General features: G+C 39.8%; 1 protein-coding gene across 2 annotated transcripts; it reads right to left on the minus strand.

Annotated features, from left to right (window-relative positions):
- Positions 1 to 971: 971 nt before the first annotated feature.
- On the minus strand, positions 972 to 22,957 carry Cgrrf1 (cell growth regulator with ring finger domain 1). 2 transcript variants are annotated; one of them, XM_070033055.1, is made up of 6 exons: positions 22,697 to 22,957; positions 13,751 to 13,890; positions 6,231 to 6,408; positions 5,938 to 6,085; positions 3,231 to 3,338; positions 972 to 2,374 (listed from the first exon to the last, which is right to left on the minus strand). In XM_070033055.1, the coding sequence occupies exons 1-6, from the start codon at positions 22,798 to 22,800 to the stop codon at positions 2,072 to 2,074; spliced, it is 981 nt and encodes a 326-aa protein (XP_069889156.1). In that variant the 5' UTR covers positions 22,801 to 22,957; the 3' UTR covers positions 972 to 2,071. The 2 variants fall into 2 exon arrangements, with proteins under 2 accessions (XP_069889156.1, XP_069889161.1); XM_070033060.1 differs by lacking the exon at positions 22,697 to 22,957 and adding an exon at positions 21,831 to 22,212.

Below are 22,957 nucleotides of genomic sequence, written 5' to 3' on the forward strand. Positions count from 1 at the left end.
ATACCATAAGGCCAGACAATAACTTTAGCTTCAGCAAAGGAACAGAAGGCAAATCATCCAATGAATAAATGGATGTCAAACATGTAATATTATGTAGCTTTATGAGGAATAAAATTCTGATGTAGGCTAACAACATGGACAAACCTTCAAAAGGCATGCTACATAAAAGAAGTGTCATTTATGAAGGTCACTTACGAAAGAAATGTCATATATGATTCCACTTACATGATATGCCTAGAATAAATTCATAGAAAGTACAAAGAGGTGGTTGGCAGACATTATGGCTAAGGCAGATTTTGGGTTTGGTGTTTAGTGGATACACAATTTCAGTTTAGCATGATAAAGTTCTGGAAATGGACAGTGGTAATGGTTGCTCAATAGTATGAATGTCCTTAATACCCCTGAATTTTATACTGAAAGACTATTAAAATGGTAAATTTTACATGTATTTTACTACCAAAAAATGATGAAAAATGGGATGATTACCAAGTTGCAAAAAAAAGTACCTCCCAAGCAAACCAACTGTGCATCTTGGAGGTCTAGGTACAGACAGATCTGGAAGGGAAGGAGGGATGGTCAAGACAAGATCTGAGTATTCTCACAATTTACAGGACAAATGAATTTTCAAGCTCCAAGTGTTATACTTCAGGGACTGAAGTTCTGACTACACTGCTTCCAAGGGCAGGCTTTGAGAGAGCTTAGGAACTCCCAGGGTAAGGAAGTGTTCTTACTTAACCATCAATGATGCTTTCAGCACATATACTTTGAGGTCGAGAGCCTTACCTGAGCCTTTAAGTTCAGACCCTAGGTGGGATTTAGTCACAACTACAGAATGTACATGAAAGTTTAAACTGATTTATAAAATGAAGAATAGACATCTTCTTGAAAGTGCCATTTCTGATTGGAATAAAATGATATTTAAAAACACAGATGCAAAGGTAATATAATAATATACACAGGACAAAAAAGGCTTGAATGTCTCCCTGAGTGTCACAGTTTATTTGCCATGATCTACTTTTGTGGTATGTTTAAAGTAATTTTCACTGAAGGTGTAGGAAGCTCTAGTTTCCCTTTTCATTCTTAGTCACCTTGGAAAGCATAAGGGATGGGCTTTTTTGGCCCTACTGAATTTAACTCTTACAAAGTTAACAAGGGAAACAAGAAAAGCAATTTTCTAACCCAGTATACTGGATTTATTTGGAGTAAAAATACACCAGAAAAAAAGTTATTTCTGCTAATGATTTTTCTAGCTTCCAAACCTCTAGTTTGGGACAGATTTCCTGTGCAGGAGGAAATCTAAGGTAAGGCAGTAAGAGTCTCAGATTTTCCCTGGTAGAGCAGCACTGTCTGCTGATCTAATCACATTGGACAATCAAGTTAATAAATTTAATTATCCACAAAATTTTATTATTCAGGTTTCATATATCTGCTTCTGTAGATGAGTATCATTGTAATCTAAGATACAGTGAGAACAGTCAAGAATTTTATCTTGCATTTATAATTTAAGAACCCAAATTAAAAAATTAAGACTTGTGCTTAGGTAACTATGATGATAAGAAAATTAGAAATTAAACAGAGGGATCTTTACAAAAACATGTTTCAGGAAAGGATTTGGGGTAAGAACCTTTTCCACTTTTTGTAAACTGGGGAATGTACTTTTAAGAATTTAAAATTTTCCTAATTTCACTCTAGATTAGTTAAAAGGGAAAACAGCCATTTTGAGACTCAGACCTCCTCAGATTTCTGATGGGTTGCTTTTCAGAATTCATTTTCTCATTAACAATGCATGAAATTCTCGAGTTGATAAAAAGCCAAGTGTTTACATTTTTCTCAAGAACTGAATGAATTTTTCTCTATGAACAGAGATAGGACTCCAATGTTCATCATACCAAGCAGGAAGAATTAATTTCCATCATCCAGGTACAAATTGGAAGTGAAAGGGGAAGTTTTTTGATGGTCAATACTGTGGATTACATGTTATGATCGATCTGAGGACACAGATGTCTGCATCTTAGGTAGCAAGTGTACTTGTGGTGGTAGCCACACATCCTTCACAGTTTTCAGCTTGCCTTTATCTTGCTCCGTCCTTCTGACTGCAGAGAGCAAAGGATTCCTGCACAAACTGCCTGCACATTGGGCACTGCTGGAAATACCTGACGCAGCCGTCACACAGGCATGTGTGCCGGCAGGGCAGGAGCACCCAGTTCACGCTCCCGTTCTGGCAAACCACGCAGTCCTTGCTGTTCTCTTCCGAAGGCTCCACGTCACCATCACACAGTCCAGCCTTTTCCAAGAGAGTTCGATCTGTGTTTTTTTCTTCTGGAGAGGGATTGTCGGTGGGAGTGGAATTATTATTTGCAGACATGAAAAGTTGCTGAAAATCAGAGAAACAAATAAAGGCACTTATACATGGCAAGTGTTCTTTAAATCTAAGGCCGGGGAGGGGGTGGGGGGAGTGTGAGCTCAAGGGCTACTCAGAATTCATGAGTTTGCCAGGTGCTGGTGGCTCATGCCTATAATCCTAGCTATTTAGGAGGCTGAGATGTAAGGATCACAGCTTGAAGCCAGCCCCAGCAGGAAAGTCTGTAAGACTCTTAACCAGCAAAAAGCCTGAAGTGGAAAGTGTGGCTCCCATGGTACAGTACTAGCTTTGAGTGAAAAAGCTAAATGACAGCACCTAGGCCTTGAGTTCAAGGTTCAGGTACTAAACATGCTTTCGCATGTGTACACACACCCACACACCCACACACACACAGCCATTATGAGCTAACACATCCAATAATAAAAGATAGTTAACTTCCATAATGATTAACTAAAAATACAGTTACACATAGTCATTCTTAGAAACTTGGAATGGTGAAGAACACCTGTAATCCTAGCTATGCTTAAGTCTGAGGCTGTCTAGGCAAAAAGCCAGACCTTATCTGAAAAATGAAGCAAAAACGGGCTGGAGAAACATAGCTGCTACCTCATTTATATATACATACATATATACACACAGAGACAAAGCTAGAGCTATAAGGGTTAAAACTTACCTTAAGAGCTGAGAATATGGCTTAGTGGTAGAGTGTTTGCCTAGCATACATAAAGCTCTGGGTTTGATTCCTCAGGACCATATAAGGAAGTGGTACTTTGGCTCAAGTGGTAGAGTGCTAGCCTTGAGCAATAGAAGCCCAGGCCCTGAGTTTAAACCCCAGGACTGGCAAAACAAACAAACAAAAAAAACTTACCTTAAGATCATGAAATTGACCTTGAGCCAGTAGTAAATATTGATACAATATTCTGCAGGAAAGTTTATATGTCTTATCTGGAATGTGAATTACTGACACCATGGAAATCTAAAATAAAAATTGAACATTAGCAATGCTTAACCTTAATTATTTACAACTATGTGAAAAATGCTTCTCAAAAGAGTCTGATACAGTAGAAAATTTACATTAATTTGTATTAATTAGTCACAAAGAGGAATCAATTACTGACATATTTTTTGACATATTTAGTCATCCCTGCTATATTGAGGTTCACTTATTGTGGCTTCACTATATTGTGTTTTTTAAAAATATGTAACTAGTGATCCCTTACCTATTGTAGGAGTTACATTCCAGGGACCCCTTGATAAGTGAAATTCCGCACAGTAGCAATAAGTGAACCAGGACATATGGAAGGATGGAAGGATGACTATATAACACCTCTACTTTGTGGACTGAATTATAAATATATCATTACTCCTATAAAAAAATGCTAACAAGTGATTTTACAGCACTTCATGCACAGAAGAATAGCTAGGATCCCAGCTGCAGTGGCTCAAACTTGGAATCCCATCTATTCCTGAAATGAAGACTGGGAGGATCACAGTTTGAGGCTAGCCTAAGAAAAAAGTTAGCAAGACCCCATCCTAATCTTAACCATCAAAAAGCTCAGGGCATGAAAAAGCAAAAAGTACTGTAGAGACAGGATGATAGTCTGAGGCCAGCCCTAGATAAAAGTCCAAGACCCATGTGAAAAATAACTAAAGCAAACAGGGCTGAGTCTGTGGCTCAAATCATAGAGTAAGCAAGAGGCTCTGAATTCAAACTCCAACACTGACACATACACACACACACGAGATACTAATTAACAGAACTACATTGGGAGCATTAAATTGTGCATAAAGGCATTATTACCATGAGATGATTTTACCAAAAGTTTATTTCATACATAGATTTAGCATTTGTTTATCTAAAATGTTTAAGACCAAAAGTGCTTCAGATTTAAAATTTCATGTTTGTACATGTTTGCATCATCTACATAATGAGATATCCAAGGGATGGAGCCCAAGTGTGATCATGAAGTGTGTGTGTGTGTGTGTGTGTGTGATCATGAAGTGTGTGTGTGTGTGTGTGTGTGTGTGTGTGTGTGTGTGTGTGTGTGTGTGTGTGTGTGTGTGTGTGTGTGTGTGTGTGTGTGTGTGTGTGTGTGTGTGTGTGATACTGGGGCTTGAATTCAAGGCCTAGGTACTGTGCCTGAGCTTTTTTGTTCAAGGCTTATCCTCTACCTCTTGAGCCACTTGGGTTTTTTGAGTAATTAATTGGAGATAACAGTAATTAATTGGAGATCACTTTTCTGCCTGGGCTAGCTTTAAATTTCAAACCTCAATCCTCAGATCTCAGCCTCCCAAGTAGCTAGGATTACAAATATGAACTACCAGTTCCTGGTTTCATTTATGTTTCAAATACATCTCATATACGTAGCCTGAAGATAATTTTCCACCAAGTTTTTAGTATGTCATATATGACTGTGACGCTCAATGAGGTCAGGTTGGAATTTTTTACTTGTCAGGGCTTAGAAAATTTCAGACTTTCAGACTGGAAAGACTTAACCTGTTTCTACTATGCTCAGAGGACTGTCAAGGCTCAGGTCTTCCAAGACCTCTAAAATGTTTTTATAAACTACTGGATTTTAAAAGCACCTAACACATATGAAGAAACTAAGTTGATTACTTAAGACACGGGATATACACATAAAATGCAGATGTGTCAGGCTCTGATGAAAGCAAGGCATGGCAACCACACAAACAAAAGGGCAGCTATAGTCTACAACTGAATACTCCAGATCATGGCAACACCAGCTTATTCAGAACTGAAGTTAAGAGTAAGCATGTTTTGGGGATAAGAATGTGGCTTAGTAGTAGAGTGCTTGCCTAGCATGCATGAAGCCCTGAGTTTGATTCCTCAGTACCACATAAACAGAAAAAGCCAGAAGTAGCACTGTGGTTCAAATGGTAGAGCGCTAGCCTTGAGCAAAAAGAAGCTCAGGGATAGTGGCCCTGAGTTCAGACCCAAGAGAAGGAGGAGGAGGAGGAGGAGGAGGAGGAGCAGGAGGAGAAGAAGAAGAAGAAGAAGAAGCATGTTTCCTAACAGATTTTTGTTCTTTAACACACTTTTTAAAGAATACAGAATGGCTGGGCACCGGTGGCTCACACCGGTGGCTCACACCTGTAATCCTAGCTACTCAGAAAGCTGAGATCTGAGGATCACGGTTCAAAGCCAGCCCAGGCAGGAAAGTCCATGAGACTCTTATCTCCAATTAACCACAAAAGCGGTGCTATGGCTCAAGTGGTAGAGCACTTGCCTTGAGCTGAAGAGCTGAGGGACAGTGCCCAGGCCCAGAGTTCAAGCCCCACGACCAAAAGGAAATTAAGAAAAAAAATACAAAGTGATGAAATTAACTTGCCCAGCCCAAATACACATCCTCAGAAAATAAAATATTTTCCTATTTTGCCAAATAATTAAGAACTATCATCTAAATGACGTAAAATGATTATTTTAGAAGTTTAAAATTATTTATAGTATCATACTGTATATTTATAAAATCACTATTATACTAAATTATCTGTTTATAATTATAGATCACCTTATAACTTAAAGGTTATGATTTCAGAATTTTAAAATTACTTACAATATCATAAATTTCTCGGTCATCCTCATCAGCTAAGGTCAAGAGTGCTACCAATGGATAGCGAGATCTGGGCACTGGACCAAAGTCTTCAATTTTAGTATCACTTGGTAACTGGCAATATATTTCTTCTTTGCTGTCCTTTTTAATACTTTTTGAAAATGTAAAGGCAAATTGCCACTACTGCCAAAGATCAACAATATATAAAAAAACAGCCAGTAACTTAGCAAGATTTTGCTGTATCCATGGAAGGTCTAATTATCATATGCTAATGATTATAGCAGATAAAAGGATACAAATACTGTTCTTGGTAGAGATATTCACTGTACAAGGCATCTTCTAATGCATGGGGAGTGCTTATTCTGAAGCAATAAACATGCTTCTGCAGAGCTTCATATAATTTTTGGACACTGCACCCCCAGTAGCATGTAAGGCGGCTATCTTCAAGGCAATCTGTTGTCAGGGTTATGCCAGCTGCAGAAAATAAACCAGAGAGAGAATGGAAATTAATTACCTGATGTCACTTCTGATACAATTATACAGATGAGAAACACAAGCTTCCTTTGGCTGCTGACCAGGCTCATGACAATTACAGGAACTTGTCAGGGAGTAGGTAACTACAAATAAAGGACTAGCCTCAGACAAGAGATAAGAGAAATCTCAGTAGCTATACAGTGTTTAAGCATGACTGGTAAATTCTTTCTTACTATTTATACATTAAAGCTTAGAAATTATCTTTCTAATTTTCTGTTAGTGGCTCTCAGACTCCGCCCTTTCTATTAGTGTATATAATCCCAGTGACAAGAAACAGAGCAGAGTGGACAAACACAACCCCTGGAGTCCAGAAGATGATCACTAGAGTAAGAAAAATATTAAAAGGAAATGGAGCTTTACTAATATTAACACACACACACACATTGACAACATTACTAGTCTGTCACATAGACATAATGTCCCATGTAATATGCAGAATTGCCTGCAGAGAGTGAATTTCCAAGGCAGGGAAAGTGCAATAGCAATACCCTTGCTCTTTTGTTTGTTTTTGATGGAGGAAAAGATATTACAATTTTTAAGTGGATATAGAAACTAGATGGACGGGCTGGGAAGGTGGCTCAGTGGTAGAGCGCTTGCCTTGCATGCCAGAGGCCCTGGGTTCGATTCCTCAGCACCACATAAGCAAAAAGGAAAAAAAAAGCCGGAAGTGGCGCTGTGACTCCAGTGGTAGAGCGCTAGCCTTGAGCTGAAGAGCTGAGGGACAGCGCCCAGGCCCAGAGTTCAGGCCCCATGACCAGACCCCCCCCCCAAAAAAAGAAACTAGATGGACACATAAATCATTTTAGTTTTGCTTAGTTATCTTGCATTCATCAAGACTTACTATGTAATTTTATTTCTCTGCACTAGTGGCAGTTATGGCATTATCAAGCTCAAGGGTAGAGATACTCTCTGGTAATTGGCAGTGCAGCTTGCAATATGTAGTGCTCAGGAGCACTGGTATATTGACAAGACCGAAGGGCACTTTTGGTCATTTCCTGACCTGGCAGTTTTATTTCCAACTTTTGAGTCTCTAAACCTAGTGGCAATTCTGCATGCTACTCGACTTTTTTTTTGGGGGGGGAAGGGAGAGCAAGAGGTCCTGGGGCTTGAACTCAAGGCTAGCACTCTTATCACTTCAGCCATGGTGCCACTTCTGGCTTTTTCTGAGTAATTTATTGGAGGTAAGAGTCTCATGGAATTTTCTGCCCAGACTGCCTTCAAACCTCAATCCTCAGATCTTAGCCTCCAGGGTAGCTAGTATTATAGGGATAAGCCATCAGTGCCTCACTACTCAACATTTTTTATTGGATTTTTCTGTTGTTTGCTAATAAAAATTCTGATTCATACTTTGTGTGTGTGCCAGTCCTGGGCTTGAACCCTGGGCCTGGGTGCTCAAGGATCTCTACCATTTGAGCAACAGCTCCACTTTGGCTCTTTGGTAGTTAATTGGAGATAAGAGTCTCATGGACTTTCCTGCCTAGTCTGGCTTTCAGCTGTGATCCTCACATTTCAGTCTCCTGAGTACCTGGGATTACATGCATGACACAAGTGCCTGACCATACATTACCTATTTTTTTAAATATGACCAACAATATTGGGAGGAAGCTCACAAATACAATAAGACAGCAAAAAGTGTTTGCATTTTTCACTACTTAGTAGTACATATAGAGTCTGAGATTGAGAATGTATATATAGTACTTAAACAGTGACATTTCCAACTAGTTAAGCAAACAATTCAATTAGCAGGAACTCTGTACAGGTAATCAGAGGTAATCAGAGGAGAGTTGGATTCAAGTTTTTTTATGATTCCAATTATCAGATATTAATCCAACAATGAAAAATCCATTAGCTATTAAATAGCTGAAGAAAAATTTTCCAGGTACATAACTTTATACACACATAGAAAAAATACACATTTCCTCTATCACTTCAGAACCACACAAGACAAAGGAAAAAATATTGCATGAAAATAGGAAAAAAAAAGCTGGGCGCCAGTGGCTCACGCCTGTAATCCTAGCTACTCAGAAGTCTGAGATCTGGGGATCACGGTTCAAAGCCAGCCCAGGCAGGCAAAGTCCGTGAGACTCTTATCTCCAATAAACTACTCAGAAAACTGGAAGTGGCGCTGTGGCCCAAGTGGTACAACACTAGCCTTGAGCTGAAGAGCTGAGTGACAGTGCCCAGGCCCAGAGTTCAAGCCCCATGACTGACCCAAAAAAAAAGGAAAAAGAAGAATAGAAAAAGCATATTTAAAAAGTAGGATTAGAGAGACAGAACTGGCCACTGGCGGCTCAAGCCTGTAATCCTATTCAAGAGGCTGATATCTGAGGATTCTAGCCTGGGCGGACTCTCATCTCTAATTCATCACCAAAAAGCCAGAAATAGAGCCAGGCTCAAAAGGTAGAGTGCTACTACCCTGGAGGCAAAAAGCTCAGGGATAATATCCAGGCCCTGAGTTCAAGTCCCGGCACCAGCACCAAAAGAAAAAGGAAGAAAGAGAGGGGGGGAAGGAGAGGAAGGGAGGGAGGGAGGAAGGAATGAGAAAGGAAAAAAGGAAGGAAGGAAGGAAGGAAGGAAGGAAGGAAGGAGTGCAGTGGTTCATACCTATAATCCTAGCTATTCAGGAGGATCAAGAGGATCCTGGTTTAAGGACAGGGGCCTGGGCAAATATTTCAAAAGACCTCTTCCTCCTCAACCAATAGCTGAGCAAAAGCACATGCTTGTCATCAGGGACTGACATTCCAGTTCAGCCTGAGCCAAAAAGTTTGCAAGACTCCATCACAATGGAAGAAGCTGAATGTGGTGATAAGTGTTTATCATACCAGCTATGACAGAAAGTGTAAAATAGGATTGAGGTCCAAGTATGGGTCCAGGCAAAAAAATGAGACCTCTATCAAAACAGCCAGTTCCAAAACAAGGCTACAGATGTGGGTAGTGTGAGACCCTGTGTTCAAACCCTAGTACCACAAAAAAGTGTGTGCATGAAGGGATAGGGGTGGGGAGAGGGTAAATAGAGATCAATGGAAAACACATGCCAAACATATGGTAAGCTCCTAGATTTAACCCCCACCATTGAAAAAGTAAATAAATCAAAAAGGAACTCAGGCATATTAAAATGTCAACATGTATTATTGTCAGAATATATTGGTAAATTTCAAGAGCAAGGTAGAGAAAAGTATATCTTGCTGCTTGTCTCATAAGGAAGGCTGTATATGTATATTTACACTAAAAAAGAACAATGGAAGTAAAAAGTCTTAAACATTCAGCTTACATACTCTTCCAGCAAGGAAAAGTCCAGGTCCTGAAAGATTCACAATTGAATTCTACAAGACCATTTTTTTTTTTGGGGGGGGTCTGGTCATGGGGCCTGAACTCTGGGCCTGGGCGCTGTCCCTCAGCTCTTCAGCTCAAGGCTAGCGCTCTACCACTTGAGCCACAGTGCCACTTCCGGCTTTTTTCTTTTTGCTTATGTGGTGCTGAGGAATTGAACACAGGGCCTCTGGCATGCAAGGCAAGCGCTCTACCACTGAGCCACCTTCCCAGCCCCAAGACCTTTTTTTTTTTTTTTTTCTGGTCATGGGACTTGAACTCAAGGCTTGGGTGCTGTCTCAAACCCTGAGGGTTTTTTTGCTCAATAATAGTGCTCTACCACTTTAAGCCACAGTGCCACTTCTAGTTTTCTGGTGGTTAATTGGAGATAAGAGTCCCATGGACTTTCCTGCCTGGGCTGACTTCCAATCACCATCCTCCTCAGTAACTAGGATTGCAGATGTGAGCCACCAGCACCTGGCTTTACAAGACTTTTAAAGACGAATTAATACCAGTACTCCTCAAACTTTTCCATGAAATAGAAATGTAAAGATAACTACCAAACACATTTTATGAACCCAGCATTACATTCATCCAAAGCCAGGTAAGGATCCAACGCAAAAAGGGAACTTTAGACCAATCCCTCTAAAGAACACAGATGTAAAACTCCTTAATAAAATACTAGCCAACAAAATTCAACATCTAATCAAAAATGTTATACACTATGATCAAGTGGGTTTTAACCCAGAGATGAAAGGCTGGTTTAATATACATAAATCAATAAATGTAATACACCACCGTAACAGTGCCGAAGACAGAATTATATGATTATCTCAGAAGATCCAGAAAAAGCCTTCAACAAAATCTAACATCCATTCATGTTAAAGGCTCTGGAGAAACTAGGAATAGAAGGACTATACCTCAACATAATCAAGGCTATATATAACAGACCAACAGACAAAATTATTCTAAACCATGAAAAACTAAAACCATTTCCTTTAAAATCAGAAACAAGATAAAGATGCCCACTTTCTTCACTCCTTTTCAATATAACTCTGGAACTCTTAGCCAGATTAATAAGGCAAGAGGAAGATATAAAAGGGATTCACATAGGGAAAGAAGTCAAACTCCCTATTTGTAGATGACATGATCTTATAGCTAAAGGCCTTGAGGGACTCGACTCCACCCCCAAGCTCCTAAAACTGATCAATAACTTTGGCAAAGTATCAGGATACAAAATCAACCCATAACAATCAGTAGCCTTTCTGTATACCAATAATGTGCAGGCAGAGAGGAAAATCAGGAAAACAATTCAATTTGTAATAGCCTAAAAGAAAAAAATTTAGGAATAAACCTAACCAAGAAAGTAAAAGACTTCTATAGTGAAAACTTTAAGAATCTGAAGAAAGAAAATGAAGACACCATCAGGAAATGGAAGGACCTCCCTTGTTCATGGAATAGGTAGAATTAATATTGTGAAATATTGGCCATCCTGCCAAAGGTGATCTACAAATTTAATGAAGTCCTCATCAAAATCTCAATGATATTCTTCATCAAGATAGAAAAAAAAAATCAAAAAAATTTATATGGTACAACAAAAGCCCTCAAATAGCCAAAGTAACTTTAGGTAAAAAAAACTATGCTGGTGGTATCATGATCCCAGATCTCAAGCTCTACTACAGGGCTATAATAACAAAAATAGCTTGGTAATGGCACAAAAATAGGCTCAAAGGTCAATGGAACAAACTAGAAGACTCAGAAATAAAGTCATATAGTTAACAGTTATCTAATATTTGACGAGAGAGCCAAAAATATACAGTAGAAAAAAGATAGCCTCTTCAATAATTGATGTTGGGAAACCAGACATCATATGTAGAAACTAAAATTGAACCCATTTGTCACTATGCACCAATGTCAGCTAAAGTGGATCAAAGATCTCAATGCAAGAAGATCTACTGCATGGAGGAGTAAAAGAAACAGAACTCTTATGCTTTGGTAGAAACTTTTTGAAGAGTCCCATGAGCACAGCAGATAAGAGAGAGAATTGACAAATGAGAATATATCAAAATAAAAAGTTTCTGCATAGCAAATGACATAATTACTAAACTAGTAAGATAGTCAACTGACTGGGAAACAATCTTTACCAGAAATACATCCAATAAAGGCCTAATATCAAAAGTATACATGGAGCTCAAAAAATCAACACCTCCTAAAAACCAATAAACCAATCACTAAATAGGCAAGGGAGCTAAAAAGAGACTTCTCAGAAGAATGGCAAGTAAACATATAAGGAAATGCTCATCATACCTGGCCATAAAAGAAACAGGAACCAAAACAACATTGAGATTCCATTTCTCCCTGTAAGACTGGCCACCATCAAGAACTAGAATAAAAGCCACGTAGCAGTGGCTCATGCCTGTAATCCTAGCTACTCAGAAGCTGAGCTCTGAGGATTTTGGCTCAAAGCCATCCTGGGCAGAAAAGTCCATGAGACTCTTATCTCCAATACACCACCAGAAAAACGGAAGTGGTGCTATGGCTCAAGCGGTATAGCGCTCACCTTTAGCTGAAGAGCTGAGGGATAGTACCTAGGCCCAGAGTTCAAGCCCCATGACTGACAAAAAAAAAAAAAAACAGAACAAAACAAAACAAAACTAGAACAACAACAAATGCTGGCGGGAAGTAGGGAAAAAGGAACCCTATTGCACTGTTGGTGGGAATGTAAACTAGTATAACCACTCTGGAAGACAATTTGGAGGTTCCTCAAAAAACTAAACACAGAACTTCTCTATGACCCAACCAAAAACAAACCAACAAACAAAAGACAGCCAAGGCAGACAAAGCTGAGAGACTCTTTTTTTTTCAGGGAGGGAGGTGATGGGGGAGGAGGGGTGGTCATGGGGCTTGAACTCTGTGCCTGGGTGCTATCCCTGAGCTCTTCAGCTAAAGGTGAGCACCCTACCTCTTAAGCCACAGTACCACTTCCGGTTTTCTGGTGATTTATTGGAGATAAGAGTCTCATGGATTTTCCTGCCTGGGCTGGCTTTGAACCATGATTCTTAGATCTCAGCTTCCTTAGTAGCAAGGATTACAGGTGTGAGCCACCAGCACCCAGCTGCTGAGACTCTTATCTCCAATAAAAGACCAAAAGACTAAAAGGTCAAAAGACCAAAAATGGAGGTAGTTCAAGCCCCAATACTGATTTTTTTTTAAAAGAAAGAAAAGAAAAAATTCAGCTTACAGACATATAAAACTCACACCATTATTTCCTTTGTTAAACAATTAGACCTCCAGGAAAGAATCCCAAGATTCAGAGCTACATAAAATACTTGATTATAGACTTTGTATACTTGATAGAAAGGGGGCAGCGTACAAGAGCTCTGACAAATGATGTTAATGTAGCTCTGAAATGAATACGAAGTTAACGGGACTGTAGATGTGGCTCAAGTGGCAGTGTTCAAGGCTCTAAGTTTAAACCCAGGACTGCCAAAAAAAAAAAAAAAAAAGGGAGAGAGAAAAGAGCTAATTAAACAAAAAAAAATCCAAGAATCTATAAAAGTTCTCTACAATGTTTCATAAAGTTAACTATTACATAAATTGAGGAGAAAATATACAGTTTTGTGTGTGTACTAGAATTTAGAAAAAAATAAGAAAATGTGAAAGTGTAAACTCTGCAGAAGTGGAAAAATTAAAGGGAGAATCGTTTTACGTACTAGCATTTGAGCTATCACATATTATAGGTCAGTGTATTTTCTTATGTCATATTTGACTGCTTCTGTTTACTACTCGGTAAACTACTCAGAAACACAATTTATAAATTCTTCATTTGTATCTTCAATATTCAGTCTGGTCTCTGAACAAAATAGGTATTAAACAAATGTTTGGTTAAAAACTGAGTGAAGAGAAAGCAAGCAAAAAAGAGAAGGGCTAAGATGCAGGTGTACAATGGAATCTTTGGGAAATAGTCACCAACTTGTAATTGAAGCTGTGGATGGGTTAGTGATCTCTAAGCCAAAAGGGTTCTTCACTTGTCTCATTTGCTTTTTGAAAACTCTTGTGCTGAACTGAGTCTCTTCTGAATTCCTCAGAATTACTGGAACATCCCAACCAAACCTGAAGAAAGTTAAAAAAAAAAAAAAAAAAGAGAGGGAGAGAGATAAAATATAATTTTAACAAATTTTGTTACATAAAAGTATGTTACACTTCATTACTTATTTCTTTAAATGTAAACACAGAAAGAGACTAATTTAGTAACTCAGATTAGTTTTTAGAATTAATGTAGAATTAAGGGAGTGTCCCAGAAAACTGCAAAGTTGTTCATGTGGTAAATCAACATACTTTTGAAAATTCACAAAGAGTTTTATTCTTAATATTCTGACAACAATAAAGGAGCACAGTGATAAACATAACAGCAGAAACATCATTCAATAACATTCTAAAAAAGATGCAATCCAAATATATATATATATGTACATATTCATGTATGTATATGTATATATGTGCAATATTCAAACTATCTGGTACAATTTATAAGTCGGGATTTTCCTTTTAACATCATGGTTTTTTGTTGTTGTTGTTGTTTTTTGTCAGCCGTGGGGCTTGAACTCTGGGCCTGGGCGCTGTCCCTCAGCTCTGCAACTCAAGGTGAGCGCTCTACCACTTGAGCTACAGCGCCACTTCCGGTTTTCTGGTGGTTTATTGGAGATAGGAGTCTCATGGTCTCTCCTGCCCGGGCTGGCTTTGAACCGCGATCCTCAGATCTCAGGCTCCTGAGTAGCTAGGATTACAGGCGTGAGCCACCAGCGCCCGGCAACATCATGTTTTTTGTGTACTAATACTAAGGCTTGAATTGCGTGGGGAGGAGAGGTTAGTTGTGGGGTTTGAACTCAGGATCTAGGCACGGTCCCTGGGCTCTTGCTCAAGGCTAGTGCTCTACCACTTGAGACAAAGCTCTACTTCCAGCATTTTGTGGTTAGTTGGATATAAGAGTCTGATGGACTTTTCCTGCCTCGGCTGGCTTCGAACTACAATCCTTAGATCTCAGCCTCCTGAGTACCTAGGATTACAGGCATAAGCCATCAGCACCCAGCTTTAAATGTAATTTTATTGTTATTATTAAGGAGTTGTACAGAGAGGTTATCATTTTTGTAACAATTCCTTTTGGACAATGTCACCCTTTCCTTTGCTTTCTCTAGTTTCCCCTTCCTGTTCTTACCTACAAGTTACATAGTTTATTTCCCACATAGTGTATACAGAATAGCATGACTACATTTGTTCAACCTTCTTCCTCCATTTCTTCACCCTTCCCTTCACTAAGGGAATTTTAAAAACATAATTTGTATAGAAAAAAAATAAAAAGTTCTACAAGCATGACTCAACTAGTAGAGTGCCTGCCTAGTAAAGTACAAAGCCCTGAGTTCAAACTTTACTACTACCTCCTCCTCTAAATAAATATAAAAAGAAAATTCCAAATACAGACCTTCATTTACATATTTTCTACTTTTATTTTATTTATATTTGTATTTTATTTTATTTTTCTGATACCAGAGCTTGACCTTGGGGCCTTGGAACTTTACCACTAGATCTACACCTCCAGCCTACATCTTCATATTTAAATTTCCTAAGACAATGCACATAGAACAAACAGAAGGAAAACAAAGGATACAAAATGCAATTTCTAGCAAAATTTAAAAAACAGCTAAGCTAACTCAAGTGAAATAAAATAACTCCAAGAAGAAAATACATAAATTTTTAAAAGAAGAAAAATAAAGTAAGTAAAATAACCTAGAAAGAATCCACACCAGTGACACTGGGATACTTCAGTTGGATTCATTTTGATGTGCTTTTCCCTGCAAACACAGCAGTGGTAGATAAAAGTCAAAGAAAGAACCTGCAGAAATGAGTAAACAATCCGGTATATTTAAATAAAAGAATGAGTACTCAGCAGTGATAAAGAGATAACTCATGGCTATAACTACATGAATAAATCTCAAATACATCATGATGTGCAAAAGAATCCCTAGAGAAAAGAGTACATTGTGCAGGGTTCCCTCATATGAAATTCTAAAGTAGGCATGCTAATCTATGGTAGAAATACAAAAGAGAACACTAGACTGTGGGAGTAGGGAATATGATGATGGAAATCTGAACTAAACAGATGGACAGATGGAATGCTTCTGATCTAGAAATTTCATTCTATGTACACATTATCCCAAATTTAAGAAAAGAACTAAAAACATAAGCAAATGTAACTTTAGGTGTTGATACCAATACTCTCGCACTTTTACGTAAAGAGTGCAAATTCTTTTGAAGTGCTTCCCAAAATAAGATAGACTGATATTGGACAGAAGATTGATAAGCAAGCAGATAGGAAGTTGGGGGAAAATGTTGATGATGGAATCTAAGATATGGTAAATGTGTATTCTTTCTAGTATTATGAATGTTTGAAAAATGTTTTAATAAATGCTAGAAAAAAATGAGACCTATCTGGGTTTAAAGACAAGTATCCTTATGGATCTCAACATGGAAAAATCATAATAAGGAAGGTTTGTCACCACAGTTTGGTTGAATTTAGCAGGCAGTGGTAACTAAGCATTCATATCCTAAGGAGGCCATTAGAAATTGTCCTCTCAGCCAGGTGCCCGTGGGTCACACCTGTAATCCTAGCTACTCAGGAGGCTGAGATCTGAGGATCATAGTTCAAAGCCAGCCCGGGCAGGAAAGACTGTGAGACTCCTATCTCCAATAAACCACTAGAAAACCGGAAGTGGCACTGTGGCTCAAGTAGTAGAGCGCTCGCATTGAGCTGCAGAGCTGAGGGACAGCGCCTAAGCCCAGAGTTCAAGCCCCACGACTGACCAAAAAAAAAAAAAAGAAAGAAAGAAAGAAATTGTCCTCTTAAGACAGGAATCATGGCTATCAGAGCAGAAGCTGGGTTAAGCTAATATCAATCTGGAATAGAACTCTCATTATAAGACCTGGCTCTGGAATTGGAGATTCTAAACATCTGGGCTTTGATAATTATAAAATGGCTAAACAATGAGGATAAGAACAAAACAAAAATACTTTCCACTAAAATTTAGGTTGTAAATCAAAATTTCAAATACACCAATAAATCTAATGTTGAGAAAAATTATTATTAACAAATATTAACAAATGTGATAGAAATTAATTCAAGATGATGAATTTAATTTTACTGCAATTAGATATGACTGCTCCAGTTCTGCTAACAAAGCTGAGAGCAAGTCTCTAAGTTAAGAGATCAAACTTTTCCAGGTAACTGTGACCCGAAACAAAGCTCAAGAATATTTATAGGAAGACAAAAATATTTAGTACACTTTAGGGTAAAATTCACAATGTTTTGCAATGCTTACAATGTTTTTGTAAAAAACTAACTGGCATTCAAAGATGCAGAAAAATATTACAAAGGAGAAATAGAAAATGTGTATAGAAATAGGAATGTATAACAGAAATGACCAAGATATTAGAATTGGTAAAGAAATATATCTAAATAGTTGCTATAATTCTATTTCGTATGTTCAAAAGATAAAGGCTAGCAATATGGAAGATATTTTAAAGTCCAAATCAATTGTTAGAGACATAAAATACGATGTCTGAAATGAAAAATATACTGAATGAGATTAATAGCACATTATACACTGCAGTACTTCTAAAACAAAAATTGGCAGTACTTTTAAGAACTGGTTTTGGCAGTACTGGTGTTTGAATTCAGGATATCACACTTGTTAGTTATAAGGCAAATTTAAAGCCCTAATATATACCAAAAAAAAAAAAAAAAAAACAGGGCTGGGAAGGTGGCTCAGTGGTAGAGCGCTTGCCTTGCATGCCAGAGGCCCTGGGTTCAATTCCTTAGCACCACATAAGCAAAAAGAAAAAAAGCCAGAAGTGGTGCTGTGGTTCAAGTGGTAGAGCGCTAGCCTTGAGCTGAAGAGCTGAGACAGCTCCCAGGCCCAGAGTTCAGGCCCCATGACCGGACCCAAAAATAAAATAAAATAAAATGAAAAATAAAATTAAAAAAAAAAAGAAAATAAGAAAAAATCAGGTGTTGATGGCTGACTCCTATAAGCATAGCCACTTAGGAAGCTGAGATCTGAGGATCAGTCCACACAAGAAAGTATAATACTCTTAAGTGGCGCTGTAGCTCAAGTGATAGAGCCTTGAGCTGAAGAGCTGAGGGACAGCGCCCAAGCCCAGAGTTCAAGCCCCATAACCAACAACAACAACAAAAAAGATAATCCACAATTATTACTGCCGGGCGCCAGTGGCTCACACCTGTAATCCTAGCTACTCAGGAGGCTGAGATCTGAGGATCCTGGTTCAAAGCCAGCCGGGGCAGGAAAGTCCGTGAGACTCGTATCTTCAATAAACCACTAGAAAACTGGAAGTGGCGCTGTGGCTCAAGTGGTAGAGTGTTCACCTGGCACTGAAGAGCGCAAGGACAGTGCCCAAGCCCAGAGGTCAAGCCCCATAACTGACAAAAAAAAAAAAAAAAGGGGGTGGGGGAAGAAAGTATGTGAGACTCTTTTCCAGTTAACCACCAAAAAGCAGGAAGTACAAAAAAAAACAACTCATGATAGCATCAAGGCCCTGAGTTCAAGCCCCAGGACACACACACACACACACACACACACACACGCACACACGCACGCACGCACGCACGCACGCACGCACGCACGCACGCACGCACGCACAAAAATGCCACCCCAGAACTAAGGTTTAGTCAACCAAGTACTACTGAAACTCTGATCTCATCTAGTTTTACATTCTACCCCAGTGGCTAACATACTTAAAATTTGTTCCTCAGGTTTCCACAGACACAAATTACCAAATTTGCAATTCTTTAAAGGAATGATTATTTCCAATAAGGTCACATTTTTTACTCAGTACTGTGGAAAATGCAGAGATCTCAGGGCAAATCCGTTTGGACAGTGACTGCCTGAAGGAAGATTATAACAGGAAAGCCTTCTCTTCTTACACATGGAAGGCTAGCTGCCTCCATCAATAAACTCAGAATGCCTGGGGTTTCAGGATTCTCAGCTCTATGTTTATCTAGATGTCTCCATTACAAATCTCAGGATTCCATTCCTTTACAATTTAGTGTCCTGCCACATTGAAAATTCAGGCTGGGAATTTTATTTCCAGTACAATTACCACTGAGTTCAGACTGACTCTGTTACTACGCAAAATAAAGAACTACAGAAACTGCTAGGCACTGGTGGCTCATGACTATCATCCTAGCTACTTTGGAGGTTGAGATCTGAGGGTCATGGCTCTAAACCAGACCAAGCTGGGAGGTCCTTGAGATTCATATCTCCAATAAACCACCAAAAGTCAGACGTGGAGCTGTGACTTAGATAGAAGAGAGCTACCCCTTGAGCAAAAATGTTGAGGAACATTGCCCAGGCATGAGTTCAAGCTCCATCAGCACCAAACAAACAAACAAAAAAAAGAACTACAGAAAACTGATTCTCTAAGATCTGATTTGAGAGTTTAGAGAGTTGTGTTCATTGTTTTATTTCTATGAATGCTCCAATGAACTCAGAAGTGTCTATCTTACCTCTTCCTTGGTACCTATAGTCATCATTACTGCTTAACAGTTAAGTGTTTTAACTACTAGGTCCCCTATGGCAACTGCATCAGAAATCATTGTATCAAATCAACTAAAGGTAGAATTTAATTAAATTATGATGTCGCTAAATGGCATCAATTACTAGCATCTTATTTTTCATTAGCAAGTAGTCAAAAAAAAAAAATCCAACCCCCAAGTCCTATTTTTGTGGATATTTTTCTCCCTAGGATTCTATTTTTAATGAACCCTTTATCAGTCACAGTCAAGCCAGGAAACCAAAACCACAGTGTGTATTCACAAAGGGAAATTAATGTTTTAAAATGTTAATATTAAAATACTGTTAATATTAAAGATGAAAAGAGAATGACTACAATTTAGAAATTTGGTGAGTGACTCCATGAGCTAGATCTCAGACCTGAGGAAGGTATACTGTGTCTTTAAGGGAGTATTCTAGGAGAGTAGAAAATAATAAACAGAAACAACTGAGACCTGCCACAATGGGTCCACTATTACTGGGGAAGAAAGAGAAAAGGAACCAAGCTAAAAGCAGCTAATCTTTATTTTTTTTCCTGGTTGTGGGGCTTAAACTCAGGGCCTTGGCACTGTCACTGAGCTCTTTTGCTCAAGGTTAGCACTCTACCACTTTGAGCCACAGCATCACTTCCAGTTTTCTGGTGGTTAAGTGGAGATGAGAACCTCACAGATTCTCCTGCCAGGGCTGGCTTTGAACCATGATCCTCAGATCTCTGCCTCCTGAGTAGCTAGGATTATAGGTGTGAGCTACCAGCACCCCACCCTCCCACCCCCTTCACCCCCCCACCCCACCCCCTGCCCCCACAAGCAGCAATTCTCTTCCAGACTTCTAGTCTGTCTCCCCTCTTAGAAATCTGATAGGTAGCCAGGTAGCAAAGGAGAAATCTGTCCAGATTCACAGAATATATAAGGGTGGTAGGAAGCTGACAGACAACAGCTTAATAAATTGTACTCCAGAGGAGACAGGAGGCTGCTATTAGGGTCCTTGATTATTTGAAACTGTTAAATAATGTATATGGCATTTGGGGTTCCTTTCTGCACAGTGGATGGCAGGAGCTTTTGTATTAAAGCTCATAGAAACCACTAAATAGTTAAATGGAAATATTGTACCTCCATCTCGGTTTTTTGACTGTTATTGGGATTCAATAATTGCGTCAATGCAGGTTGACACAGAGCAAAGAAGCAAAGGAAAAGAAACTCAGTGGTACTAGAGTAAGAACCATGACAAAGAAAACTGATAATCAAGAGGGATGATAGTGGGAAAGGGTAAAAAATGATAAAGGTGAAAAGTATGGTAGGTTAAGCTCCTGGCTTGGAGGTTATAAAGATACTGGATTATTAGAAAAATGTTTTCATAAGATCAAAATAATGTCCAGGCTTTGGTCATAGTAGTCAATAAATTTTTGACCTAGCTGGGTGCTGCTGCCTCATATCAGCAGGCTGAGATCTAAGGATCATGGTTTAGAGCCAGACAGATAAAACTAGGAGACACTTATCTCCAATTAACCAGTAAAAAGTTGGAAATGGTTCCAGTGGTAGGGCGCCAGCCATCAGTGAAAGGCCAAGCAAAAATATAAGACCTTGAGTTCAAGTGTCAGTGCTGGCACAAACACACATACATAAAATGTGGCCCTAGCTTAGGTTTGCAATTAACACAGTTTATCTACAGGGGTAAAGCTAAGCCAGATGAAAGAATGGTTGGGTTGGGCTCACAATGACTAGCTGAATCCAAATCAAGATGGAAGTGACTGGCATTTCACATGATCTTGTAGCCTCAGTGGTGCTTAACCCAGACTTCCAGAAGTTAGAAAATTACCTGGACCTCCACCTCTATAAGTTATATCTACAGGAGGTGATTTAAGCATGTGATGTTGTTATCAGGCAGGTATTTATTTTCCTTATGGAAGAAAATTATGTTTAAGAGAATGACATCAGCATTATAGTCATTGTATAATCTTTAAGACTGATTTGTCACTTGGGTGACATCTTCCTAATTCCAATTAAAAACGTTTATGAGATGAATAATAATAATTAAAATATGACAGGTCAAGAACAATACATTATGCGCATTATGAATTATGGGCATGATACTGTATAACTATAATCTCAGCACTGATGGAGCTGATACAGGAGGATCCCAGATCCAAAGCCAGATTGGGCTACACAGCAAAACCTCAACTCCAAAAAAGGAAGGAGAAGGAGGAGGAGGAGGAGGAGGAACAAAAACAACAAATTGAGCTTGGGCTTCATCTTTACCCATCCACATATAAGGAATATTTTGCTCTACCACTGGTAGGGTGAAGACCAGTGTAGAAACAATGCTTTTGCTAGTGCCTAAAAATGACCCAGATTTTCAGAAACTGAGAGGTCTGTGTCCTTTCTTCAAAGTGACAAGCATGTAAGTGATCGAGGGGTATTTTGAACTCCTTACAAAGTCTGCTTCAGTCACAAACATGTCTTTGTTGTTGTTGTTGTTCTTCTCATTATGCTGTGGTCTCAGAAAAGCTTCTCTTCCATACAGTAAACATTCGACTATCTTCCAAAATATTCATTCTCCAAAGCTCAGCTCATGTCTCTCTCTTCAGTGAAGTCGTTTCCCATTTCTCCAAGCCACGGCCGTAATCGCTCAGGACCACTGTTCCACCCAGTCCAAAACACCCTTATGTCAAAAAGTCTCTGAAGACTGTAAACCCAGACAAGCTGTCGTCTACGAAAGTAGGTTCCAGCTAGCCCCTGTTCGCAGGGCTCCTTAAACATGATCCAATGGCACTTCATGAAAGAAAACGAGAATCTCGGGGCTTGGAAGAACTGCCTCAGGAGTTAACAGTCCATTCCGGTCTCCCACCGGGAAACTGTCTCCATCCCGCGGGGCAGCGTACTTCTAAGATCTCTCGATCGCTTCTGGACTGCAAACGGCGCGGGATCGATGTGGAAAGCTTTAAGTTCGCAAACGGTAACAGAATCCGGTTCTAAGTTCCGCAGAGCGGACCACACGGCGATCAACCGTGTGCTGTGCACCCCAGGCTGGGTGACCGACTCGCCCTGGGCGCACAGCAGGCCCCACTCAGGGACACAAACCTCCTGGACAAGTTCTGTATCCCAGCGCTGCGTGGATGCTCCGCACCCACACTCCCGGCGGGGCACGAACCCCACCGGCCCCCACGAGCCCCCACGACCCGGCCCACCCGCGCTCGGGGCGGGACGGTGACGCAGGCGCGGCGCCCACCGGGTCTCCTCGACCCCGACCCCGGTCCCCAGCTGTCTGTCTGTCTGTCCGTTCGGCCCTGGGACACTTACCATCCTAGTACCAGGCCGGTGGTCACGATGAAGCAAGTGAAGACCACCGCGATATAGAAAAGCGGCGAGTATTCATAAAGTGTGACAAGAAACACCGCAGCCATCGGGAGGTGGGAGGGGGTCTCACGGGCTGAGCCGGGCTCCAAGCCGCTGGGCTCAGCCCAGCCCAACCGAGCTCGGCCCGCCCGGCCTGCCCGGCCTCGGTAAAAGCCGCTACGGCGCCCGGGAGCAGACAAACTTCGCAGCTCTTCACTCGCCGAG

Source organism: Dipodomys merriami, unplaced genomic scaffold, assembly GCF_024711535.1.
Source record: "Dipodomys merriami isolate MVZ:Mamm:240054 unplaced genomic scaffold, mDipMer1.0.p SCAF_1, whole genome shotgun sequence".
NCBI lineage: Eukaryota > Metazoa > Chordata > Mammalia > Rodentia > Heteromyidae > Dipodomys > Dipodomys merriami.